We start from the raw sequence: 25,675 nt of genomic DNA on the forward strand, positions 1-25,675 counted from the left end.
TAAATTAAAAATTGTTTTTTATTTCATACTTATAAATTGCATTGATTATAAATGGATTACATATTATTTCCTTATTTAATTATAAAATTATCACTTAAATAGTATCTATCTACGAATAATACTTAACATAATTGGATATTATAACATAAAATATTTTCAGATCCCTTCATCTCACCATAAACCTTTAGAATCGCTGTTTCAAAATAAGCATAATATATATCTTTCACCGTCTTTAGGTACATATTATGATATATTTTTTTATTGATGTAATGTAAGTAAAGAGAGATCAATCATAAAAAAAAATCCACAAGATTTTGCGAGCCCTCCCAAGCAACACGCTGTTGCTTTTAAGATATAAAAGATCATGAGGGTGCAGGTATATTCATATAGATAGTTCAGGTGAATTGCTTTTTTCTTAAATATCTTGGTCCCGCCACAGTTTTGACGTAATAGCATTTATTAACAGCCACTGTTTTTTAAGTTTTAAATAACTAATACATTATTATAAAGTCTAAGCAGTTATAAGTATCATGTCTACACAAACAAGGCAAGTAAGGCATCAGTAACTAAACATTTATTCTAATAATAATTAACTAAGTCTATAAATTTGATTTACTAAGTACCAATAAGCTCATTGATATTTTGTGCACATTCCATCATTTCTCACGTTTCAAATATCGGATATCACAGCCTTTACCTAAATTATACCATTCTTTAGATGATAATATATATTTGACTATAAGATAATTTGTATTTTATTAACAGGAATGTAAATTTTATGATGCAATAGTACACTTACACGTTAAAATTAAACATTAAATTAAGTAGGTATGTCTTAAAATATTTTATGGTACCCTTTATGTCCGAGTAGCGATCGTGATATATTTTTATATGTTTCTCACTGTAAGAGCTTTTCTATTTATGAGCGAACACAGCAACATTTTAGCACCGATATATAAAATCTTAAATAACATCAGATCATATTGAACTACGCGCCTTCATCTCTTCTTTTGTACAGGCGTGCGATTTTTACTACTTGCTGTTAATTCTTCTTGTAGCCGTACGAGTTGATAGCTGAAAAATATAAAAAATATTTTATTACCCGTATACAACATTTATCATAACATTAATCGTTTTAAACGATGGAAATTTTCCATTTGTAGTATTCGAATACATTTTTTACGCCCCATTAAGTAACTATGTTAATAGGTAAACAGTAAAATTACTAGTATGAAATAAAATTATTATCACATCATAAATCATGCAATTTTTTAATTTAATACAATTGTGAATTGAATAATGACTTTCATATTTTGCATAACGAACTGAATAATATTATAATTAACTTAAATGTATATTTACCATGGAATTCCTTATCACAATGCATCAATAATTCAAGCCACTGTGAGCCGCTCACGTCTGGTATAGAAAGACTTCCTCCATACTTGTCTGGCAGGTTCTTCGGACTAATGTATTTGTATAGAAGCTCTCTATCACTTCCCATAAACACTATCCTTGATCTTAGCTTCTCTTTGAGAAGAGGCTTGAACAGTTGGAACACCATGTTGAAGATATATGGCTGATTTATTATGTACAGACCCTTGATACGGAGCGGGATGCATTCCTGAAAAGGAAATATAATTCATAATACATCATGATATTATAATTCACTACAATAAAAGTGTGTTCTATAGTGCAGTCATGGGCAGGCTGCGGCTGGTGTCCCACAACACATTAAATTCTCTAAAGGGCCTCTGCGTGTTGGACCTGTGTCCCCACGTAAGCCTCCCAAAGGACCGGGTATCTTCGTTCTGGTGGTACCCGTGTATTATGGAGAGAGTTATAATTCACTACAATTATTATTATATGAGTAAATGACTTAAGAAAAGTAACCTATTTTAAATATGTAATCTGTCAATCGTTACACCAAGAACAGGTTTCTTTCACCCATACATGATAATCTTGAAAAAGCATCAAACCTGCAGCCAATCAACGATCCTCTTAGCGAACTGCGGTGTGAACTGCCACGCTTGCTGAAGACAAAGGCCGTCCATATCGAATATGACGACAGCACCGCAGATCTGAGTTTCCGGCTCCAACATAGCAGCTTCCAAGAAAAGCACGCAGCCTTTGAATACCTCATCTAAGCTACATTGGTTGTGATTCCATTTTTCTGGGAATAAAATATGTTATTTAGCACTACCGCTCTTTTCCTGTATTATATACTTGTATCTTTATAACTACTCATCGGATTTTAAGTAATCTTTCAGTATATGATTTGTTAAGTTTTAGAGAACGCGGGCGGAACTCTAGTTGAATAACTGAAAAACCAATTACCTACCTAATAATTTTATAATCTGAATGTCAGCGATAGATATGATAATTTCCCGCATTCCTTTCAAAAGTCATAATTAATATAAATCAAATAAGAATTTTATCTAAACCCTACCTACAAATGATACTTAATAATTTCCTGATTGCTGTATGATTAGAATCTGAAAATTCATCCTTGTACACAAATTGCACTCATAGGATAATATAAATAACTCTTCATTTGAGTAATGATAGTAAATGAGGGGAAAAAATTAAATTTACGTGTGACAGGAAAAAACACTGACGAATATGCTATGATTGTAATTCAGCTGTTCGTCATATTATTTCGTGCGTCATCACAAAACATGCAATATTGTAAAATTTATATCCACGACTAAATTATTAGTCTTGCGTGGAAACTATACTATAGCCACAGATAGTATACTTAATACAATATGTTCTTTTAAGTCAGTATATTATATAATATTACATTTTACATTTTATTTTTCGCGATGGTAATAAAAATTACTTGCCCCCGTCTCAGTCTTCAAACTCAATTTCGTGGAATAATATTGTGAATAATATTTTTCTTAACGTTCCAACTATAAACGTTGAATTTGGCAATAAATACTTAATAGCTATTTATATATTTTCAATTTGATGCGAAATGATAAATACGTGGAACTGTATAATTTGCATAATAGATAACAGCTAAATTGCCTATAAGTAGGATTTTTGTCATATCTGTCGCATAATTGGATTCATGTTTCCGTTTCGCATTTTGAACAAATTATACATTTTATACGCTTGTAACAATAGGAATATTTTTTGAAACAGGAAACGATTAAAGTAAAATATAAAAATACTGACTGCCTAATTCCAAAACGAGTACGCGACGTCCGAGCTGGTCTCTTGTAGGGAGAACCTTGAGTACATTCTGGTTGAAGACGTTCTGTTCCTTGCTTGGCGTCAGACCCTCGTAATGTTTGTGATGCTTCACTTTGAAGTTATAGTAGCGTTTGATCTGGAAAATTAGAATTACACTTTAATTTGCATATAACACACAACACCTTCTTTTCAATATTTTTATTATGCAGCAGTAGGTATTTTTTTTTTATCAATGATTTTTTTAAGATATTAGAAACCTGTTTCTGATGTCATCGGAGCAGATGTATTAGCTACTAAAAACACCTAATGTTTTTACTTATTAAGACTTACCAAGTCGTAAGCGCTTTCGGGATAAAATTTGCAGGGTCTGAGAAATCTGATGAGCCATGCATCTCTGTCGCAGGGTACGTAAAGTTCCTTATCCTCTGGAATATAACGAATAGTCATAATATTAGAATTGAACATGATTTATATTAGTATACTAGCAAACCGGACGAATTCCGTTTCGCCACCAGAGACACCTTTTCTTTGCTATAAATCTCACGGAGCCCGAGACCTTTCCAACGAATGCAAAACCGTGGAAATCGGTTCGTGCGTTCTGGAGTTATAGCGTCAGGAAGGAAAACTCGACTTATTTTTATATTAGTAATATGGAATGTTAACGTAAAATGATCAATAAGATCTATTTTAGTTTATTTATTTAGGTAAAATTTATTTAGGAGCTACCCCATTATTTTAGTAGATATTAGGAACAAATGTCCCAGCTTTAAAGATCAACGATTCGTAATTATTAATATAACCTATATAGACTATATTCAAGAAATTCTTACTGGGAAATAACATTTTGAATAAAAAGTTAAGGTCGAGAGAAGACAAACTTTGAGTATTTAAAATTTTCATTTTTAAACACATTTGATTACTGTATTTTTTATGTATCTACAGTTCTTTCAATATCATGGATAGATAGTTATCATAGCAAAAATTCATGTTCAGTTCAGATCCGACAAAATTAACCACTGATTTTTACCTTCCAACAATCTCCGTAATTCTTCAACAGCGGGCTTGATAATTTCAGGGGTTTCACGTAATTCGTTCCTCGCAATTTCTCGAACCGATTCTTTAGGTTCATCCAACTCGAACTGGAGGAGAAAATCACCCAGTTGTACGCCTGGCAGTTGTGAAACATCCGACAACATGTGCTGCGATACTGCAATAATTAAAATCGTTTGTGGAAAATTTTTACTGTAGCTTAAATGTACATAGGTACATATATACTTTTACGAGAACCGGACTATAGCTAAATGCTAATTTAACTACTATTGTTTGTTTAAATTTATCGGCAAGCAAATCAGGTAGCATATTATCTATTTTAAATTGGTTTGCATACAGACTGGCTTTTTTAGTTTTTTATGAGATCTCAACGTGTCCTTCCAAATTTTTCTATGACTAGCTAGTTCTTTGGTGAAGCCGTGAAACTGAAAGCGACGTGTAAAGACTGATTAGTTTGTTGAGCATATTAATGTCGATACTCTATTAAATTCTAAGTAATTATTAACTCATTCAGAAAATAATCTGGAAAAGAAATAAAAAGAAATTTGAGTATATGTTATTTTATTTATTATCTAGATACTTTCCATGTGAAAAACATTAGTGGATTTGCTACGCATTTAAAACACCGTATTTAAAAGAAATTGATACATAAAAAGTATAATTTTATACTCTCTTAGAAATGCAAATTTATACAATCGTTGTGATAAATATTGAAAACATTTTAAACGGGTACCTTTAAAGGTAAAATAACTGCTTAACTAAGGAGTGGAAATTTTATTTTACGCATCATCATGACATGGCAACGAAATTAATGTCCCAAGAATGAAACCACAAACATGATTAATCTTATTATCCTGTGACCTTTTTTTATAGTGGGGAAAATCCTGTGACCATCCTTTGACGAGTTTCCTTTCTAAAAAGTTGGATGGTTATGACTATGCATTTTAACTTACAGAAAACCAAAGTTATATTGTGTTTGTGCTTTTCTTTTTTTAACAAACGCTGATTGAGGTTTTGTTTCTGAGGCTATTGGTATTTTATCAAATTTTTTTCCTAATTTTTATGGGGAAATAATCGTCATATATATATTTTATGAATAACATTCAAAGCTTTTATACAGTGATATTTCAAATTGAAACACTTGAATCAATTTTGGGTGTTATTGTATGGGTTTATTTTTGATATGCTAAGTTTTCTATACCTAAGTGAATTAACACGTTTGTGGTAATTAAAGTAATTTATTCATTTTATGATAAAAAAATATTTGTTGGTTTTCAAAGAGCTCAAAAGTTTAACTATATCAAGTGTATTTAAGTTCCTTATATCTTGTGGTAGCTAAATTGATGTTTTTATTAATAGCAGATGACATTACTATAAACAGTTACTATATTATACATTGCGAATTGCGATGTTAGCAATTTCTAACAATGCAATTCATCAGTTTCGTCCACATATAAATAAAGACTATTTTAATCAATCTGATATAGGTAGATACATTCGCTTAATTTTTATTATTGGCATTCGCAAATAGAATCATTGTTATGGTAGATTCTTACTAGGGCATGTGTGTTTATTTTTAGTTTAATTAAAATCAAGGTCACCTTTAATTTTTTCTTGTCCTTAATACATTTACCTCATATTTAACTACTTCGTAACAGTACAATGCGTGATCATGGATAATAACTTTTATTGGGTTATTAAAATCGATACGTATATTATAAAAAATTCATTTACATCAGTTTTTTTCTTTATAAATTGATGAATTTACAATTAGGTTAACATTTTTTGAAGTTTTGTGTTTTTCAAAGGAGGGTAATCACAAATAAAATGAGATGAACTCCTAAATTATACTTTTAAAATTGTTCCTATGCAATATATACAAACCGTTAGTAAATAATAATTAATGATTTCCTTACCTCTCCCCATATTTCACGAATATAACAACAGTCAACACAAATATCAAGAGCACTAAACAAGTTTCGTGTAGGTTAGCAACGCGAGTAACGTACGAAGTCAGACTGCGCTTCAGTAGGCAATTGGAACGATTTATATTATTAGCGATCACATATACACACTACACCTATTGCCGGCTTTCCTCTTGTTGTTTACTGTTATTTATTTTTAATTTTTATTGTTTTGGTACAATCTAAATTATTATTTTAAATTATAATATGAATTATTATATTGATATAGATCTTTATATTTTAAGTTTTGTGGTTTTGAGCAAAGTAAAATGCGAAATCTCTAAAGCTGCTTTGCTGACATTTGAGTTCTTTATTAAAGGTTTCATGTCCGGGTCCCTAGGGTCGTAAGCCTTTGTTCCTTAATCACAAATTCACAAAGTATGTACATATTTTGGTTTGATATCTTGTATTCTGATGAGAATTTTCCTTGAAATGTTTTAAAGCAGGTTTTAAGTAAGTTACTTCTCATTTGTAGAGCTTTTGTAGGGTTTTATGTTTGTAAATTATTTACAACATAATTGCAAACTGTTCACGTAAGTACATTTTGATGCACTATATAGGTACCTACGTAAATATAAGAATCCTTGGACTAAATTTAAAAAGGATATAAATTAACATTTCTATTTAACTTCCTCAAAAGGAGACAGATCCTTCGACTTTACGTGGACGTGGGAGTGATCGGTAATTTAGGAATTATGGCGTCATTCATTGACTTCATTATAGCTTGTTATAGAGAAACGAAAAATTAGAGTTCTAAGACTTAGATATTAGGAATCTTAAAGAAGCCGGACTTTTGATTCAAAGTTCTGAAAAACTTGATGGTAGTTTATTGATTCTCGCGCCTGGTGAATAATATTTCTGGTATTTTTTATTAATCGATTTCAGATTCCATGTCAAATTGTCGTTTTTCAACTAAGGGCTCGTCATTCAATCGTGCTTTTTTTATGGATGTGTTCGCAAAGGCCTTGAAATAGTTTTAATTCAATAACAAGGACTTCGTACCTATAAAACCTTTTTATAAGAATTTATAACAGCGCCATCTAGTGTCAAGTAGATAAACGTCAGTAATATTTACATTTGCGCAGATAATAAAATACACTACATAGTGTGGGTAAACAAAGAAACAGTTGATGTAGTTTGTATGTAGAGCAAAATAACGCAATCTACTCAATACAAGATGGCGCTGTAACTATTAGAATTATATTACTGTTCTTTCAAAAAGGTAAAGTAAAAACGGTTATAGATGTAATTTAAATGAGAATTATGCGTGCAATAAAGTGCTTCTTATTCATAAATTAATTGAATTTTTTTGAATAGTTAGGATGAAATATAATAGATGGCGCTGTTACTAGCTTTTGTTAGAACACTGAGGATGCTCTGCGATTACTCGTTCTACGGCTTTATTAAGTTAAAATGTCCACAATTGAAGACTACATTTTATTGATGACAATTACTTATACTAATTTAACCTAATTGTGTAGGTTAAAATATCGGTGCAAATCTACAAGCACGCACGACAGCACGGCCGCGGCGGGCTCGGCGCTGTTGCCCTCGCGTGCACCTGACCTAGAACAGGCTTGAGGGCAATGCTCTGACTCACTGTCCTTATTTATGTTACGGCTTACGAGCTGCGGTTTAACCAATTCCAAAACGTTAATGTTATGGTGTGAAAGTGTATTCTATATTTATATCTAATATAAATAATTATAATAAAAGTTTTAAAATAGTGTTGTTGTCTTTTGTATGGTACAACGTTAATAAAGTTTTTAGCCGTCGTCTCACAAGTTTAATATCACTGTTTTGTGTGAAGATGAAAGCTTAGTAAAATATGGGTTACTAATGATTTTTTTAAATACTCTCGTCACAACAATTAAGACATTGTGTTATATATTTGAAGTGATAGGTTAGGTTAGTTAGACCTAGACTTTCCTAGGATTTCCTAATCCGATTCGTTAAAGCAGATGTTCGGAAGAAATAATGTACAGTGTGTGTTGCTCATTAATTTATAGCGTATTATAGAATAGTAATTATAGACCTCCGTAATTGGTATTGAGCCAATCTAGAGTTTAGTGCTCTAATACACGTGCTCAGAATTATATTATCTACTACTTTCCTCTACTAATATATGTTATTACTTCGAAACTGTCTCTTTGTTTGTCAAGTATTCACGCCTAAAGCATCGTATCGATTTTGATAAAATTTGAACTGAGGTAAGTAGAGCCTCTACATTGGGAAGAAGCTCTTTCCCACACAACCACTGCTACTTTTGTCGAGAACACCAAAGTTCCAAAACTAATAAGAGAAAAATATATTTGTGATAGAAATAATATAATGAATATGTCATGAGATGACTTGAAGTGTATAAGGCTTAAAGCTCGTTTAATAATCTCTACAAAATCACGTAACCGTTCCCGACTTTGTAGATCAAAGTAAAAATATTTAGTGGGTAATCATTAGACATCGGATTATATGCACTAACAAAATGCCAAAATATGCATGCAAATATGCACTAAAAAAGGCCGAAATATGCACTAAAAACGACTGATATGCCTAAAATATGCACAATACAAAATCAAAAATACCTTTATTATTTTATATATTTAAATCTAAGATGTACAAAAACAGTGAAATTTTCTTGAAATTAAGTATAGTTTTTGTGCCAATATACAATTAAGCATTTTTACCTAATTTTCGAGCGCAAATTTGTGACGTTTGTCACCCGCGAGCCCAGTGTTGCCACCTTTCCGGGCTAAATCTAGCCCTTTTTTGGAATTCAACCCGTGTTTTAAGTTTTTAGCCCCGAAAGGGTAATCTAGCCCTATTTTGAATGGCTCAAAATTTACTTAAAATAAAATTGTAATTTTTCGCCATTTTACCATGCCAAAATAGGGTTTGTTTACTCGCTGAGCGTTCTGATTGGCTAATAAAGGTTAGTCGACCAATCAAAACTCCCGTTACTTAACGAAATATGCACGATTGGGGAAAAAGGCTAAAATATGCACTAACGCCGTAATTAGAGAGTTTTATGCATTTGCATATGCAAATATGCAAATGCATATAATCCGATGTCTAGTAATCATTATTAATTTTTTAACATACACGCAGTTTCTTCTTAGCCGCATTTGTCAGAAAAATATTGGGAACATTCTATATTTCGTAAAAGTTTTATTTTAAAATTCCTTAAATATTCGTAAGTCGTAACATCAGAGAAAGTTACTTGATTTTCGTTTTCCCTTTTTTTTTTACGATATTACTTGAACATTTATAATTTTTGAATCAAAAAACCTTTTATATTATTTTTATAGATCACTTAAAATTTTCCCGACTCGCTAATTTGTCTGCGATCGATAAAAAACTGGTCAATCGTCATGGCCGCTTTTGTAATATTTGTATAGCAAAAAATTGTCTTTGTTACGAAAACCGTGACTGTGAACATGCAGATCACACAATTTTGAAATGTTCTATAGTTACTGCTTATTGATTATTTTACAAACATATTAATAAAAAAATATGTATATTGTATAGGGTTTTTCATTAAGCACGGGAAAGCACGGGTTTTCGGCCTGTGGTGGCATCTATCAAAAATTTATTGTTAAGACAATTATGCCATTTTACTATGCCTCATTTAATGAAGGACTTAGTATGTGTTTAGCTTAGTTTAAGATGTTAAAATTTAATTGATATAGGTCAAGATTATTATGTAAATACCAAATAAGGATATCCATCGCAAATTTTAAAAAGGTAAGGTAAACGTGTCATATTAGGTATATCATAATGATGTCATTATTAACGTCGGTATTTAGCATAAAGTATCATATAAGTTATGAATATAAAACGTTGCCTTCTAAAAATGTTACAGATAATATTAAAATAACCTAAAATTTAATTTAGTTATTGGTATACATAAATTGTATCGTCAAATAACATGATACAAGGCGCTAAGTCGACCTATTCTTAGATGGATCACATAGTAGTATATAAAAAGTTATATATAAATATCTTTAAGTAGATCTAGATGCTAATCTACGTATGTTGTTATTTTTTAATAATACGTATTTACCTGTATTATTTAACTTAAGGCGTTACCCGGCAATTTCGACTATGTTCAACCTCTATAAAGTCTGGTACAACATAAAGCACAATACCGAAAAAAATATATAAAATAGGATGGTCTTTGATCTTTAATTGCTCGCGAGGACTTTTTTCCAAAGTTAATAGATTTCTAGAAAAAAAATGTGCCGTGGTCATCGATTTTTCCGCAAATACTCTATAAACTTCGTAACCTGCTGACTTAGAGCTCTGAAAATTTTATGTTTAATAAATTATCAGTTACACAACAGTCCCTGATGAGGATATTTTGTTACACTGATTAGTATCTTTTTAAATACAAAATGCGAGGAAAAAAGAAGGTGCAGCGGGAGAGGTTTGAGATCCGTCAAGTATGGTCAAGGTTATTAGCGCATGTATAAGCCTTAAGGCTAAATTACTTGAAGTTACGCATGTTACCCAAGAGTGATAAAAATCAACGACCTTTTGATCCTACTATTATTATAAATACAAATATTTGCGTAGTTATTTATTACTAGATCATTCCAGAACAACTTTGGATGAACATTTTCAAGTACATAATTATATTGAAGTCACGAGTAAGGTGGAAAGTTAGCAAATATGTATGAGAAAGGCCTCGTCACCTCAGCTGTTAGTTTCCAAGTAGTACCTAGTATGCTAAATCGCGATTCATGTCACGGTCATTATTCTATATCAGGTTACATTTTAAAATTTATAACGTGGTATAAAAAAGGAGTTCAGTAAGCATATTCAGTATGTATACCTAAAAAAATTCAAAATGATTTAATCGGCATAGGCAAAGTGGGAGCCATAACCCCTTTAAGTAGAAAAGAACTGACGATTTTCTAATGAAAATAAGGCAGATTAAACAGATTTTTTTAAATTGTGGATAAGAAATCACTATCATAACATTTATCGTTGTGATATAGGTATATGATTTTGTTTTCATCATCGGCTTTATTCCCAAAGGTTAAATATAAATTTACTACAAATAGAGGCTATAGAGCGACCTACTTTCATAATCAATCGATGTCGTGTCAAATGTTGAGATTATGACCCGTACCTTAAAATCGAATCGATAATTGCATATGGTCCTTATCTCTAATTTGAATGGAAACTTTATAATTATTATCTCTGAAGAAGGGTGAAATAATCGTGACAAAAAATCGGAACGTGACACGCGTGATTTTTCTTCAAAATGTTATCTTTACTTATCACTCATAGCTTTATGTTTGTCTGTTATATGATAACAATGTTACTTAATAGACTCCTGTTGCGCCATCGATCGTGATGTAGAAATTGTATCTATACGGTACATTGTATGTGAAAAATACGTAGAAAATGAAAAAGCACGCAGTAGATAATTTAAGAGCTTATTTACTAGTTTCGTTTGTAAACATTAATTAATAAATTCACAATTTTATTTCATGAACTGTGATTACACACAAATATGTTTATTATTTCTTATCCTTCTTATCATGGTTCAGCCTCATCATCTTGTTCTATCCTTAGTCTTTAAACTGTATCAATTGCATCTAATGATTGTAAAGTAGGTCCAGATCATGCGCATTTCCTCAGAAGGTAAGACGGCGATCCATTAATACTCATATGATTTTCTTTCACAAATATAAGGCCAACAGAAGAATCTTTTTCTATCAGCCTAATTTACGGTTATCTAACTGTATATCGGACACAACAAAAAGCTCTCGGCTCTCTGTTGTCCAAAAAATACCAACAAATTTCCTTATGCGTTGGGTGATTGAATGTTTTAGCTTTTTTCCTCCGTTTCTGAATAATTATTTAAGCTTTACGAATTAGGTAATTACAATGACGTCTAGGATTTTTCCGAGTTTATCTCGCTCCGTAATTGTAAATTTTTTTGCAGGTATATAATTACTCATAAAGACATGTAAAATAAAAAATCTGAACTGTAATTTTATGAGTCATAAGCTTGTGGCATTTTTTTTGAAATTGAAAAAATACTGTGGCTCTCTGATCGTTATTTTAATGCAATTTGCGAATTTTTATTACTCAATTAACATAATCTGACGTGAGTATTAATAATTACTCAAACTTAATTAAGGTTTAAGTACCTATTTACATTTTGAAATTTTAATTTGAAGAAATTTTAATTGCTATTTCATAACAAAACATGATAACCTTTTATCATCTCAGTAAAAATATTCAGTACCTATAAAAATTTGGAATTAAATTATAGATATCGATTAGAAGTTACAAGATTACCTACTTGAAAATTAAAATTAATTGATCCAGAATCAAGTAGGAAAAAACCAATTCATGTGTTTTGTTATTAGATATTTTAGTTCTAAATCTTATATATAAAATTCTCGTGTCACAATGTTAGTCTGCATACTCCTCCGAAACGGGTATGATTTTGAATATAACATTGATTTATAGAGACTGAACTGAACTGAACGCAGAGACTGCGTCGTATTTTTGACTTTTTGCATAAATTTTGATCGGTTTTCGTTTTCATTTTGATCACGTTTATAACTACCTAATTATTTGCAGTAAAGGACTTTAAGGTGTAAGAATAACAGATTTTATTTCTAAATCAAGTTTCAGTACATTTTATAACCATCCAATGCTTCTCTGCGGTCTCAGCAAAATATATTTTCTTCCCACCCTCATTGGACGGCATAATTATAAAATCTGTTATTTCATTAAGAAAAACCAATTAAAAAATTTCGTTGATTACGTATGAACGAATTAGTTAGCTCGTCAATAAAAATATATTTGAAGCGAACTTGCTCTACTCTCGAATAGTAGGTAAACTATGTGCGGTATTTATATTACAACTAGCGGTCCGCCCCGGCTTCGCCCGTGGTACATATGAAAAATAGATGTTGGCCGATTCTCAGACTTACCCGATATGCACAGAAAATTTCATGAGAATCGGTCCACCCGTTTCGGAGGAGTATGCAGACTAACATTGTGACACGAGAATTTTATACAGGGTGTACCAAAAAGTAGTGATGAACGGAAGCTGAGAGGTAGAGGACCTAGAGGGCTATCCGAATCACCCCCATGTATGTTATGCGATTTTTCGTATTTTCGGAGTTATGACGTTTTTTTCAATTTTTCACCTATCGCCGAGTACGATGATATTTTCACTCATGCTGACGTCAATGATTGCGGAACATGCTTGATTTTTTTTGTGTGCTAAGCTGAAAGATAGGCCAATTCAGTATAGTAACATTTACTATCGTTAGATCTTTGAATGGAATAAAAAAAAAGAATTAAATGGCAAGAAAGATAAAATGACCCAGTATGTTCACCACTTCAAGGGCCCGTAAATAATTAAAATCACATAAAAAAAGTTTTCCATTTGACTTTTAAAAACTTGCTCTATCTATCAAATAGCTACCCTGAAAATTTCATTTAATTATTCAGAAGGCTTCAATCGAAAAATTTAAATCTAAATGTGGTAAGTGCAAAAATTGAATTAACATGATGATCATTAAAACCAATAAATAGGTGTTTAATTACCAGAAATTTTTAAAATAACCCCGCTGTTGCTCAATGCAAGTGCGACATCACCGTAAAAAGTTGTCTTTTAAATGTCTGAATGCCCTTTTATCATTTTTAATGGTTTCTTCTGCTACTATGAATTTCCGGGTTATTTCGTCCAAATAGTGGCAGTCTCTCGTCTTTGTAGTATCCCCACGGAAAAAAATCAATAGGGTTTATGTCCGGGGACCGTGCAGGCCAGGCTAAAGGGCAAAGATACCCTGAAAGATGGATTGGTCGTTGCAGCCTGCGCATGCGCCGGTGACGCCTGCCTTAAAGCCTGGCCTCCACGGTCCCTCGACCTAAACCCCATTGATTTGTTTCAATGGGAATACTAAAAAGACCTCGGCTACTTGAGAGAATGCCACAATTTGGACGAAATAACCCGGAAATTCGTAGTAGCAGAAAAAACCATTAAAAATGATAAAAGGGCATTCAGACATTTGAAAGACAACTTTTTACGGTGATGTCGCACTTGCATTGAGCAACAGCGGGGTTATTTTAAAAATTTCTGGTAATTAAACACCTATTTATTGGTTTTAATGATCATCATGTTAATTCAATTTTTGCACTTACCACATTTAGATTTAAATTTTTCGATTGAAGCCTTCTGAATAATTAAATGAAATTTTCAGGGTAGCTATCTGATAGATAGAGCAAGTTTTTAAAAGTCAAACGGAAAACTTTTTTTATGTGATTTTATTTTTTTACGGGCCCTTGAAGTGGTGAACATACTGGGTAATTTTATCTTTCTTGCCATTTAATTCTTTTTTTTATTCCATTCAAAGATCTAACGATAGTAAATGTTGCTATACAGAATTGGCCTATCTTTCAGCTTAGCACACAAAAAAAATCAAGCATGTTCCGCAATCATTGACGTCAGCATGAGTGAAAATATCATCGTACTCGGCGATAGGTGAAAAATTGAAAAAAACGTCATAACTCCGAAAATACGAAAAATCGCATAACATACATGGGGGTGATTCGGATAGCCCTCTAGGTCCTCTACCTCTCAGCTTCCGTTCATCACTACTTTTTGGTACACCCTGTATATAAGATTACGTTTTTTAATTATTACGTTTTTAAAAAAAAATTACGTTTTTTAATTATTCATAAGATTTTTTTATTAGAGCGACTTAATTTTGTAATATCATAGTATGTTATTTGAACCACACAGAGCAAACGGTATTTCAATACGCCCACAACGACCTAGTTATATGAACTTTGTATTCAGAACCGGTGCATGTTCCCATTTTCGATTTTATCAAATAATAATTTTTAATATAACTACTATAGTGATAACATATTTTATATTTTATAATGCACTTTAAATGTGTTAATAATAAGTAGTAGTAATGTAGGCCAAAAACATGATATAATTTTAATTTTTATGAATTTAATTTTTGTATTATTGTTTATTTCTTTAATAAATTGCGTATTTTTTCATGGGAACTTACGAAGGATCTGTAGGCCTCTACGGCGCAATAGCAGAATAAAGTTCGTCACTTTGTTTATTTAAATATTTAGATAGCTAGTAGGTATATCCTGAGAAATGTTTACGATAATTAACTCTTTTTATATTTTTCCTAATCATCATATTATATTTTAGCACGTTGCACTCGTAATATTATGATTTTTGAAGTGAAACTTTAGGCGCGTTGAGAGTAAAATTTCAAGGACGCATCATGGCAATACCGTCACGTCATGGAGCAAGGCTATACGATTTTGGTATCTTTGAATCTTGCCAAAAAAGTTTCTGTAGACTGACTTTTCCTTTTCTTTTTTCATTGTATAACTCTATTTACTATTGAGGTATGACCGTATGAGGTATTTGTTGTTCAACAGTATCCTACGCTTGACATTGGATTTAGACCGGGAGATACTGACACAAAATTTCGAGTCATTTGTAACAGGATGGCGGTTCTACAGGGGTCTTAATGAATGAATGAATGAATGAATGAATGAATGAATGAATGAATGAATGAAAGCTTTATTGTACACACCAAAATAATGAAATAACATTAAGTAAAATATACATAAATTGCACAATAGGCGACCTTATGGCTACAGAGCCATCTCTTCCAGGTAACCCAACCAAGGAGAACAGTAACAAAGAACGAATACAAGTAGGTGGTGCATACCAAAGCAATATATACAATAATAATATTATAGTAATACCAAGAAAGTAGGAATATAAATAATACATAATTTACAACAATAAAGAAAATAATATATAATAAAATAATATACAATAAAATAATTAAATACAGATAAGAGAAAGAATATATAAAGTCATCACTTAATTAAGGACATGTGGTAATCAAAAAGCATATGTTTGAAAACATCAATGGATCTAGCTTTGCGTATGGCTATTGGTAATTGATTCCATAGTCTTATAGCTTTGACAGTGAAAGAGGTGTTAAAAAATTTTGTTTTATGTATAGGTACATTAAGGAGGCAAGTATCGTTCGATCTCAAATTCAACCCATGATTATGAGCGTATTCAAAATTATTTTTTAAATAGGGCGGGGTTCTGGGATCGAATAAAATTCCAAACAATAGATGCAGCACATGAGCATCCCGGCGATATCTGATAGGCAGCCATTTCAGCCTGTGACGATAAGCGGAGACGTGGTCAAACTTGCGCAATCCAAAGATAAAACGGATGCACAAGTTCTGAAATCGCTCAAGCTTGTCAAGCTGTATTCCAGTTAGGTCACAGAAACTGACATCAGCGTAGTCGAGGATGGGAAGAAGGAGTGATTGCGCTAACAAAATTTTGGTCGGAATCGGAAGAAAGTTTCGTAATCGCTTAAGGGAGTGGTATGCCGCAAATAACTTTTTACTAACATGTTTCATGTGTTCATGCCAGGAAAGTGTAGAATCTATATGGACACCTAGGTTTTTAACAGACTGACTGAAAGGGATTTTAGTGTCGTCAACGTAAACAGATGGTAAATTATCCCATACAATTTTTGACATAAACTGCGGACTTCCAATAATAATAGTTTGCGTTTTGTGGGGATTAATTTTAAGGCCATACAGCTTGCTCCACCTAACGATAAAATCGAGATCAGTATTAGTTGAGTGAATGGCTGCAGGCAAATCCGACAAAGGAGAATGAGTGTAAATCTGGAGATCATCAGCATACATGTGGTACCGGGATGAAATGTTGCTCGTAATGGAGTTAATGAAAAGTGAGAAAAGAAGAGGAGAGAGGACACCGCCTTGTGGTACACCAGCAGTCAGATAACTCCAAGATGAGATAGACTCGTCTAGCTTTATCCTCTGCCGGCGACCATACAAAAAGCTACGGAACCACTCTAACACCGACGCAGATATGTTAATAGAACGCAGCACACTCAAAAGCACGTCATAGTCAATACAATTAAATGCATTACTAAAATCTAGTAATGTTAGTATCGTGAGCTGCTTATTATCCATACCTAACCGAATGTCATCAGTTATTTTTACTAAAGCAGTAGCCGTACTATGCCCGGGGCGGAAACCGGATTGTAGAGGATTGAGTATGGAGTTGGAGTTTAGGAAAATACTTAATTGGTGATGGATAAGTCTTTCAAGAACTTTGGAGAGGAAAGGAAGAATGGATATGGGACGGTAATCAGACAGTGAGCTAGCATTCGATTTCTTTGGAAGTGGGATAACATTGGCGTCTTTCCAAACTTCAGGGAATGTGCTGGATGAAATAGAGTGGTTAAGGATGTTGGTGATTGTAGGAAGGATGATGTCAAGGATAGGAACGATCATAGCACGGCTAATATTGTCACAACCGACAGCTTTAGAAGATATGGATAATATGTTCTTCTTAACATCGCATTCGGTGAAAGGTGAGATGTTAAAAGGATTTACAGGAGAATAAGGTAAGGATGAAAGGAAATTAAGGGTAGCCTGTTTATCGACACTGTCAAATAGGACAGGAGGAGTGGAAAAGTGTGCATTTAACTGGTCGATATTCAGGTTCGTAGATGACACTTTAGGTTGTTTGCCTACTCCAATCGTTTTAAGAAATTTCCACACAAAACATGGATCGCCATTTTCAATGGATGAATGAATATGGCGGCGCTGTGCATCCCGGCACACAGTATTGCAACGATTCCTCAGTCTCACATACCTCTCCCTCGCCTCATCAGAAGGACACGATTTTAATTGAGATTTGGCTTGGTTTTTTAAATTCAGTTGCGATTTAATTTCCTCAGTGAGCCAAGGTGCAGGCAAGTGTTTTAGCTTCACCGGGCGTGCTGGAGCGTGAATGTCGTAGAGCTGCGTAAGAAAGGAGTTGAATAGCATTACTTTTTCATTAATGTTTTCACAGCATTGTACTGCATTCCAATCCATCTTAATCGCATCAGCACAAAGACCTTCATGATTCATACGACCAAAATTTCGCTGCATAGCAATTTGAGGCTTGGATTTAGGGGGACGGAGTTTGTAGGAAAGGAAAATAAGATTATGATAGGAGAAGGCATCTGCTGCACACTGTCCATGCTTAGAGATAAAGTCTAAGTTGGATACAATCATAAGGTCAAGCAAGGAAGGTGCACAGTTAGGGAAATAATGCGTGGGATTAAGAGGAAGGATGTGAAGATTAAAGGAGTCCACAATAGATAATAGTTTATTAGAGCGAGAGTCATTTTTTAGCAAGCAGGTATTGAAGTCACCCATAATTATGGTGTGACTGTAAGAAGGAGAAAGATTAAGAAGGAGATCATCAAGGGTAGGAAAATAGTCTATGGAAGAGGAAGGACTATAGATAACGCCTAATAGAATTTTTGTGTGGGAAATGCAGACCTCTAGGAAAAGGTATTCGACCGTGGCTGCAGGTGTGGGTTCTGGCGAAGAGCTGATAATAGTGAACGGCATGTGATTGCGTAGATAGATAGCGACACCTCCTCCGCCCCTGCAGGCACGATCGTTACGTATCAGATGGAAACCGGGTAAAGAGTAACAGGAGGAAGGTAAGGAGGGCTTCAGCCAAGTTTCGGATACAAGGATAGCTTGGACATTACTCGACTCGAATGAGGCTAAAAAATCAGTATAATGTGCCGGAATGCTCTGTGCGTTAATATGTACCACATTAAAAGTTTTAGAGGTTGAAGGAAAATTATTATTAAGTGTCGTATTAAGAGGAATATAGGACGTACTGCTGAGAAAACTTTCCATTGAACAGTCAGAGACAGATGGTAATGACACGAACTCGTCGCTCATAATGCTCTCGTTGGATGACATTATTATATATTACAAACCTATTAATAATAAATATATAAATAAAAAGAACAAATTAGATTAATTATAGATAAATAAAAATAGACTACGATTAAATATATGCAGTATAATCAAATCAGTAAAAATGTATATTAAGCAATAATACGTACTAATAAAAAGTATAAGTATTACTATATAGTTTAAACAAATTAATATAATAATAAAATAATCAATAATATTATGTATGCAATTTACCATAAACACCTTCCAGTATTTTTATACAGTGGTAACACCAAGATACAAAAGCATGAATTGAAATGACATATGACAAGTAATAAGTGACAGAAGATAATTATATTAGTTTGTTTACAAGTTTAAACTTTAAATAAATTAGAAGGTAGTCTAAAGATAAATAACAAATATGCGAAGGTACTGCGTAAGATATTCCAATATTATCTAATAAAGTATTGTACTATACGAAGACACAAAATAAAACTACACTTGTCTGTCACATATCATAGGGTCTTAGTACGCAATGACAAAAAGAAAAACAATGGCGTGAACGCTGGTACCGGCGGCTTAGTCGCGTGGGCGTTAGTCGAACTCGTCGGAAAATAGCGAAAGTCAAACGATTTGTAACAGTATGGCACTTATTTTTCCTGTAAGTTTGAGGATCAACAAATATAAATACAAAATTTCAAAGATCTATGTGTTGGAAATCTTCACTTATATAAATTAATAATAAATTAAGTTTTCAAGTATGACAGCACTTTTTCCCCCTACTAGAAGTATGGCAAATATAATAATGGTCACATTTTATCAAATACTCTCCAAAAATCCAAATGCAATACTGGTACAAAAAGTTTGGCGAAATAAAATTTTTTTGCAGATTTTCGGCGGTATGGCGACCATTTGGAATCGTCCGAAAAGTATGGCATGGCGATTTTCGTAAATGGCTGCACGACGATAGTTACCTGTGCAAAAGTTAGCCTGGTACAAATGGTTGAATGATTGTTTTATTTAAATCAACACATTCGCGTCGGTATGGCGGGCTGTAAGTCACACCGGAAAAGTATGGCATGACACTACCGCCTACTACTTTTTTATGGGCTATCGGTAAATTCTAAAATTTTTGTGTTACAAATCGTTTGACTTTCGCTATTTTTCCGACGAGTTCGACAAACGCCCACGCGACTAAGCCACCGGTACCAGCGTTCACACCATCATTTTTCTTTTTGTCATTGCGTACTAAGACCCCTGTAGAACCGCCATCCTCGTTACAAATGACTCGAAATTTTGTGTCAGTATCTCCCGGTCTAATTTGTATAATATTCTATGGTCATATCGCTGTCACATTTGCACGGTAGAAATATTTCAATACCTACTCTTCCTCAATTTATATCGCATTTGTGCCAGTCACACTCACACACATATTTCTTCATTTTTGTTACAATTTTCACATCATTTCTCATTTCCGACGACAACCTCGAAGCAATAACCGATGTAAACTTTATATTAAACGTATTGTGTGTAAATTGTATTGCTCTATTTAATTTATCTGATAAAAAAGTAAAATTGGTTGAAAATGATTGATATTATGGATTTATTTATTTATTTATTTATCAATCCTTTATTGCACTTAAAGAGAATAAGAAAGAAGAAACACAAACACTTAAAGATAGCTTAAACTAAGTACAAATGGCGGTCTTATCGCTTTAGAGCGATTTCTTCCAGACAACCTTTGGTACAGTAGAGGAATAAATATAAAATAAATGGGATGGATTTATTCATATTCGATTTTATTTAATTAGGCCTTTGAATAATTTAACGTGACTTAATTTAACATCAATCTATCTTTGTTGCGTACTTCATTTTGGCCTAAGCAACCAACAAAATATATTACGAATATAGACTTACTGTGAGGAATTAATTAAATAAGAATAGTGTGTTCTCCAAGTACATATTTAAATCCGGTATAAGTTACTTCAACTATGTTCTAATTTTTTCAGAGCCTTAGTTACTGGAAACAATGTTAAGAACGACAAGAATTAATGTATCATGTCTATGAATAAAAAAATATAAAAATAGTATACCTGATAATTGTAATTCCTTCTAGGAACATAATTATGTTAGAATAATTACTTATATGTAATGGACACTGGACAGTGGACGCCCTCTGCCCCACATAGGGGCCATAGGACCTTAAGTCAAGTAAGTCAATGGACACTACTGTATTATTTAATGAAATTAAAAGATAAACAGACATAAATCATAATGAACTATACAAAATCAGAAGTATAAATAATAGATATATTTTTATTGATTTTAATTGAGTCTTTTATTAAAAATAGTACGATCTATTGTGTGTTAATTTTCAAACGGAAATTGTGCCACAAATCACAATTTTTATGAAACTTTATTTGTTTTATCATTTCATGGTGGAATATTTTACATTTAATTAATCAACTTATTGTTTGATGCGAATTATTTGTCTGTATACTACAAAAATGCTAAAATATAAATGTTTTAACGTATTCACAGTATACGAAGAACTCATACCTACCTAGAAAATAATATTGAATCATTCATATTGAAGGTTGTCTTTGTGTGGTTCCTGTTATGTTATGTTATCGTATCACGCAATATTGTAATAAGGATCTTCATTAGGTAATATAGAAATGTCAACCCTAGAATCATTAAAGGGTAAAAAAATACTAAAAATCTATACCTATTGGTGAATTCACTTCACAAATGAATTCTATTATGAACTGTTCATATTGAATATATGTATAATATTTTATGTATAAACACTGTTTCATGAAATATAATTTTGAAATAGTGTTTTATTTAAATTTGTCTCTGACCTATTTGAAAATAATATGACAAATAAACAAAGAGCAATTCAACTAATGATAATGAATCGTGTCCTAATTTCAGTGATCTTTTGATGCTGACATTTCACCTCATTATGTTTATATATGTGATCCTAGATAATTAATTTACCTCTTACGAACATAATTTAAAGGAAAATATTTCAGAAAATAAGTAATAACATAACTATTTTAGAGTTATGTTATAAATAAAATAAGGAAAAATCAATACCTTCGAATGAGAAAACACACTTGGAATGAGATGTAGAGCATGTGTCTTTGTAAATTTATTTTTTCTAGATAATATGTCAATACAGTCGTCGTATCATATCATTTTTTCACTAGATACTGCATGGTACTTTTCTATTGATTTTCAAGCGAACCTAGAAAGTACCACTTCGTAAACGTAAACGAAGGGCAGACGAAGTGGCCTGTGTGTGATGTTCACACAAATATGATCTCAAATGTTTAGGTAATGCTACATGACTGTATCTGCACTAGTAAATTAAAAACGCTATTCGATACGCAATTAATTATGAAACATATCGATCTGCGTTGGAAAAATATAGATAAATCAAATGATTGGCTCTAGGTGGTAAAACCTGTTATAATTTCCTCGAATTGCAAGCCATTCTATTTAGATACGGAGACCGCAAGATACCTTTGTGAATGTATCGTCTGAACATTCATAGAAATAGATTTGCAAGCAAGGTTTCCAATAATAAGTGAACTAGAAGGTCTTCTTGAAAAGTTATTTACATACATATTTTTAGATAAAAATGATTGCTTATTATGAGTATGGAAGTTGATGACCTTGAGACGCTACAAATCAAATTAAAATTATACAAATATTTTTTGCAAGTAATACCTACTCATAAATATAGTATGAAAGAATGTTTTCCGGTCGTAATAGTATAACAAACCACGTCTATTTCTACTTACAAAAGATTTGGCTTCGGATAAATGCCTTGTTTGTGTCATTAAAAAAAGTCCTTGTATAGGTTTTGATATATTCGTTTTTATTTAGCCACCGATATAAATAAATATATATATAATATATATTTTATGCGATATAAATATGTACATACGTATTATTTTGCTTTGATAAATTATGTTAATAACATATCGTTTTACCACACAATATCTGTCGGTTTAAACTTTAACCCTTGCGTTTATAATGAACCGATATGAATAAGCAATTGTTAAGACTTAAGTATGACTTCATGCAACTGAATTATCGTCAATATTTTTTATTAGTAAAATCGTAAAGCTGTATTTCAAATGTTAGAAAAACACAAAGTACCTATACATATTATTTACTTTTTATGAAAGAAATTATTAGAAATATATACGTATTATGATGACTGTTACTGATCTCTTACAAATGCTTTAATGACTTCATTTTAAATTTTCAACACACAATGAGAATAATTGTTCGCTGTAAACAAAGAAGTTACATTTATGAGACCTTGCGATCATTAGAAGCAATTATATGCAAATGCATGCTCTTTTAAATATATATTCTTGACCTGGGATAACATTTTTACGAAAGCCTTATCGTACATACAATATAATATATCATATATGAGTCGTAGGTATATGAGAAGAGATAATATTATGTACTTACCACCAAAAAGAAAATAAATACCTAAAATTTATGTTATGTGTTTATCTTAAATACGTGAACAACACATTGACGAATTATGACGAATGTTTCCACTGTGATGATGATCTGTTGCTTATTACTAGATTTTTCTTGTAGAACAAAACATTTATACATATCTGTGCGGAAAATATTGACGTAACAAAGCTTCCTAAAGCATATAATATGTTGATAATTAGGTAAAGAACGTAGACATGCATAACATTTCGATGCTAATTAGCGATCAGTATATTTATTGCTTTAGGTACAATATAGATTTAATTATTTTTATAGCAAAAAAGTGATTATTTGTTTTCCTGTAGTTCCTTTTTCGAAGAATACACGTATTAGCAAATTATTGTTTACTGCTCGATTATGTTTATACAATAAATTAAATATTTTTTGTGTAAATCGAATAGAATAATTTATGTGTGAGTAATCAAAGTCATTATCTTCTAACGTTTAAGTGTTGATTATGTTATTAAGAAGCATATAATTGGTTCAATTGTTAATTAAAAATATATATCAAATAATCTGATTGCAGCGAAGTAGTGTTTAGTTACATGCTAATGGAAAAAAACTTAGTCTAAAAAACTTAAACTTAGTCTTTTTTGCATGTAAAAATAATAATTCGAAGTTTCGGTTTTCAGTTAATCTAATAATAACTTATAATTAAAGAAATAGACTTTGTGCTGTGAGGATAAAGGCTTAGGTTGGTTATGAGAATACAACTTGAAAGGACTGGAGACTGAAGCTTTTATAGTCAAACCATCGCGACTGTCGATTGACGCAGGCGGAAAATTAACAACCTACAATACCGTATCACGCACCATAAATTAAAAGTATTGTGTGTTCTCTACAATTAATACATTTAAGATGGCTGGTTTCTAAACATAACACCGATTGCTAAAGAAGAGTTTTGTAATCTTGAAGCGTATTTATTCCTATGTTATATAATATTATAGCCCACCGTCTGCATAATTTTAATATATTCATTCAAAATGCAATTGCTTAATATGGTCATTTAGAGTGGGTGATTATGAAATATGTCATATTTTTTAATGTTAATTACCAATATTGACGTTTTATGTTAGAGAGTATGGCTATATTGTTATAATAATTCTTATTTTCTTTCTGAGAATAATCCTATTTTACAAATTTCTACCAAGACTTCTTAAAAAGCAACAAAAAAAAAACACAAATACAACAAATTAATTATAATGTCTAGGTACTTAGGTAACCCTTGATTTTTTTATTTTAAAATGTCATTGTTAGTCATCCAGTAAAATATATTATGTTGTTGTTGTTTGTTTCCTGCATATTCATTAGGTATGTCGTTGTACCTAGCTATTATTTTGTAAAATATATCATAATAATATTATTTTAAATGATGTTTATCAATAGATGCAACATATTAAAATTTTAAATTATATTCGGTTATTCCTCATGTAAGCATTATTTTATAGATTCTTCGTCAATCGTCATTCTGAAAACTGGTTTGTTTTGAAGTTTTATTTAGTTTAATAACTGTGTTGATAAAAAAAATATTTTATTAGGGTGGTAGGTACACCAAAATAAAATTAATTTGTAAAAAAAATCTATAGTTGAGTTACCTACAGCTTTTAAGTCAAAACACGATTCAAAATAAATAAACAAAGCTTACCTTCAGGCGTGACATCGTGCAACACAACTTTAGTGAGAGCTTCCGATTCAGCGGGCATTTTGATTTTAGCAAGAGATAGAGATTATTTAAAATAACAAATAGCACAAGAGGGAATTTATTATTTTCCCACCAATTTAAGTCACTGTATTTAATGCTTTGTTTACGTCTAACAACGATCGGTACGTGTGTCCTCGTGGATATCTGCAATATGACTGCAGGAGACCACGCGCACACCCTCCCGTTACTTCTAAGAAACTGACATCGGCTCTCATGTTATGATGTTATGGCCTATGGATTACATTATAAAGCTCTTGCAATGTTTATCTCGTGATGTAACTGAGATAATACATGCAATGATTAGTAGATGCTGGTCATTTTCAGGTTTATTTAAATTTTAAATTAATATTTCGATGATATTAATTGTATATGAAACATCGATTTGTGTAAAAGAAAATCCCTATGA

General features: G+C 32.0%; 1 protein-coding gene across 2 annotated transcripts; it reads right to left on the minus strand.

The window, feature by feature from the left end:
* On the minus strand, positions 1–25,454 carry LOC149490280 (alpha-tocopherol transfer protein-like). 2 transcript variants are annotated; one of them, XM_089702942.1, is made up of 7 exons: positions 25,213–25,454; positions 4,229–4,408; positions 3,532–3,626; positions 3,184–3,337; positions 1,980–2,173; positions 1,363–1,624; positions 1–1,074 (listed from the first exon to the last, which is right to left on the minus strand). In XM_089702942.1, exons 1-7 carry the CDS (start codon positions 25,268–25,270, stop codon positions 1,043–1,045), a joined length of 975 nt encoding a protein of 324 aa, XP_089559068.1. In that variant the 5' UTR covers positions 25,271–25,454; the 3' UTR covers positions 1–1,042. The 2 variants fall into 2 exon arrangements, with proteins under 2 accessions (XP_089559068.1, XP_089559077.1); XM_089702951.1 differs by lacking the exon at positions 25,213–25,454 and adding an exon at positions 6,168–6,309.
* Between the last annotated feature and the right edge of the window lie 221 nt (positions 25,455–25,675).

The sequence above is a fragment of the Colias philodice genome, chromosome 2 (genome assembly GCF_061535455.1).
Source record: "Colias philodice isolate Cphi_HAF_F1 chromosome 2, ilColPhil1 Martin Lab GWU primary, whole genome shotgun sequence".
NCBI lineage: Eukaryota > Metazoa > Arthropoda > Insecta > Lepidoptera > Pieridae > Colias > Colias philodice.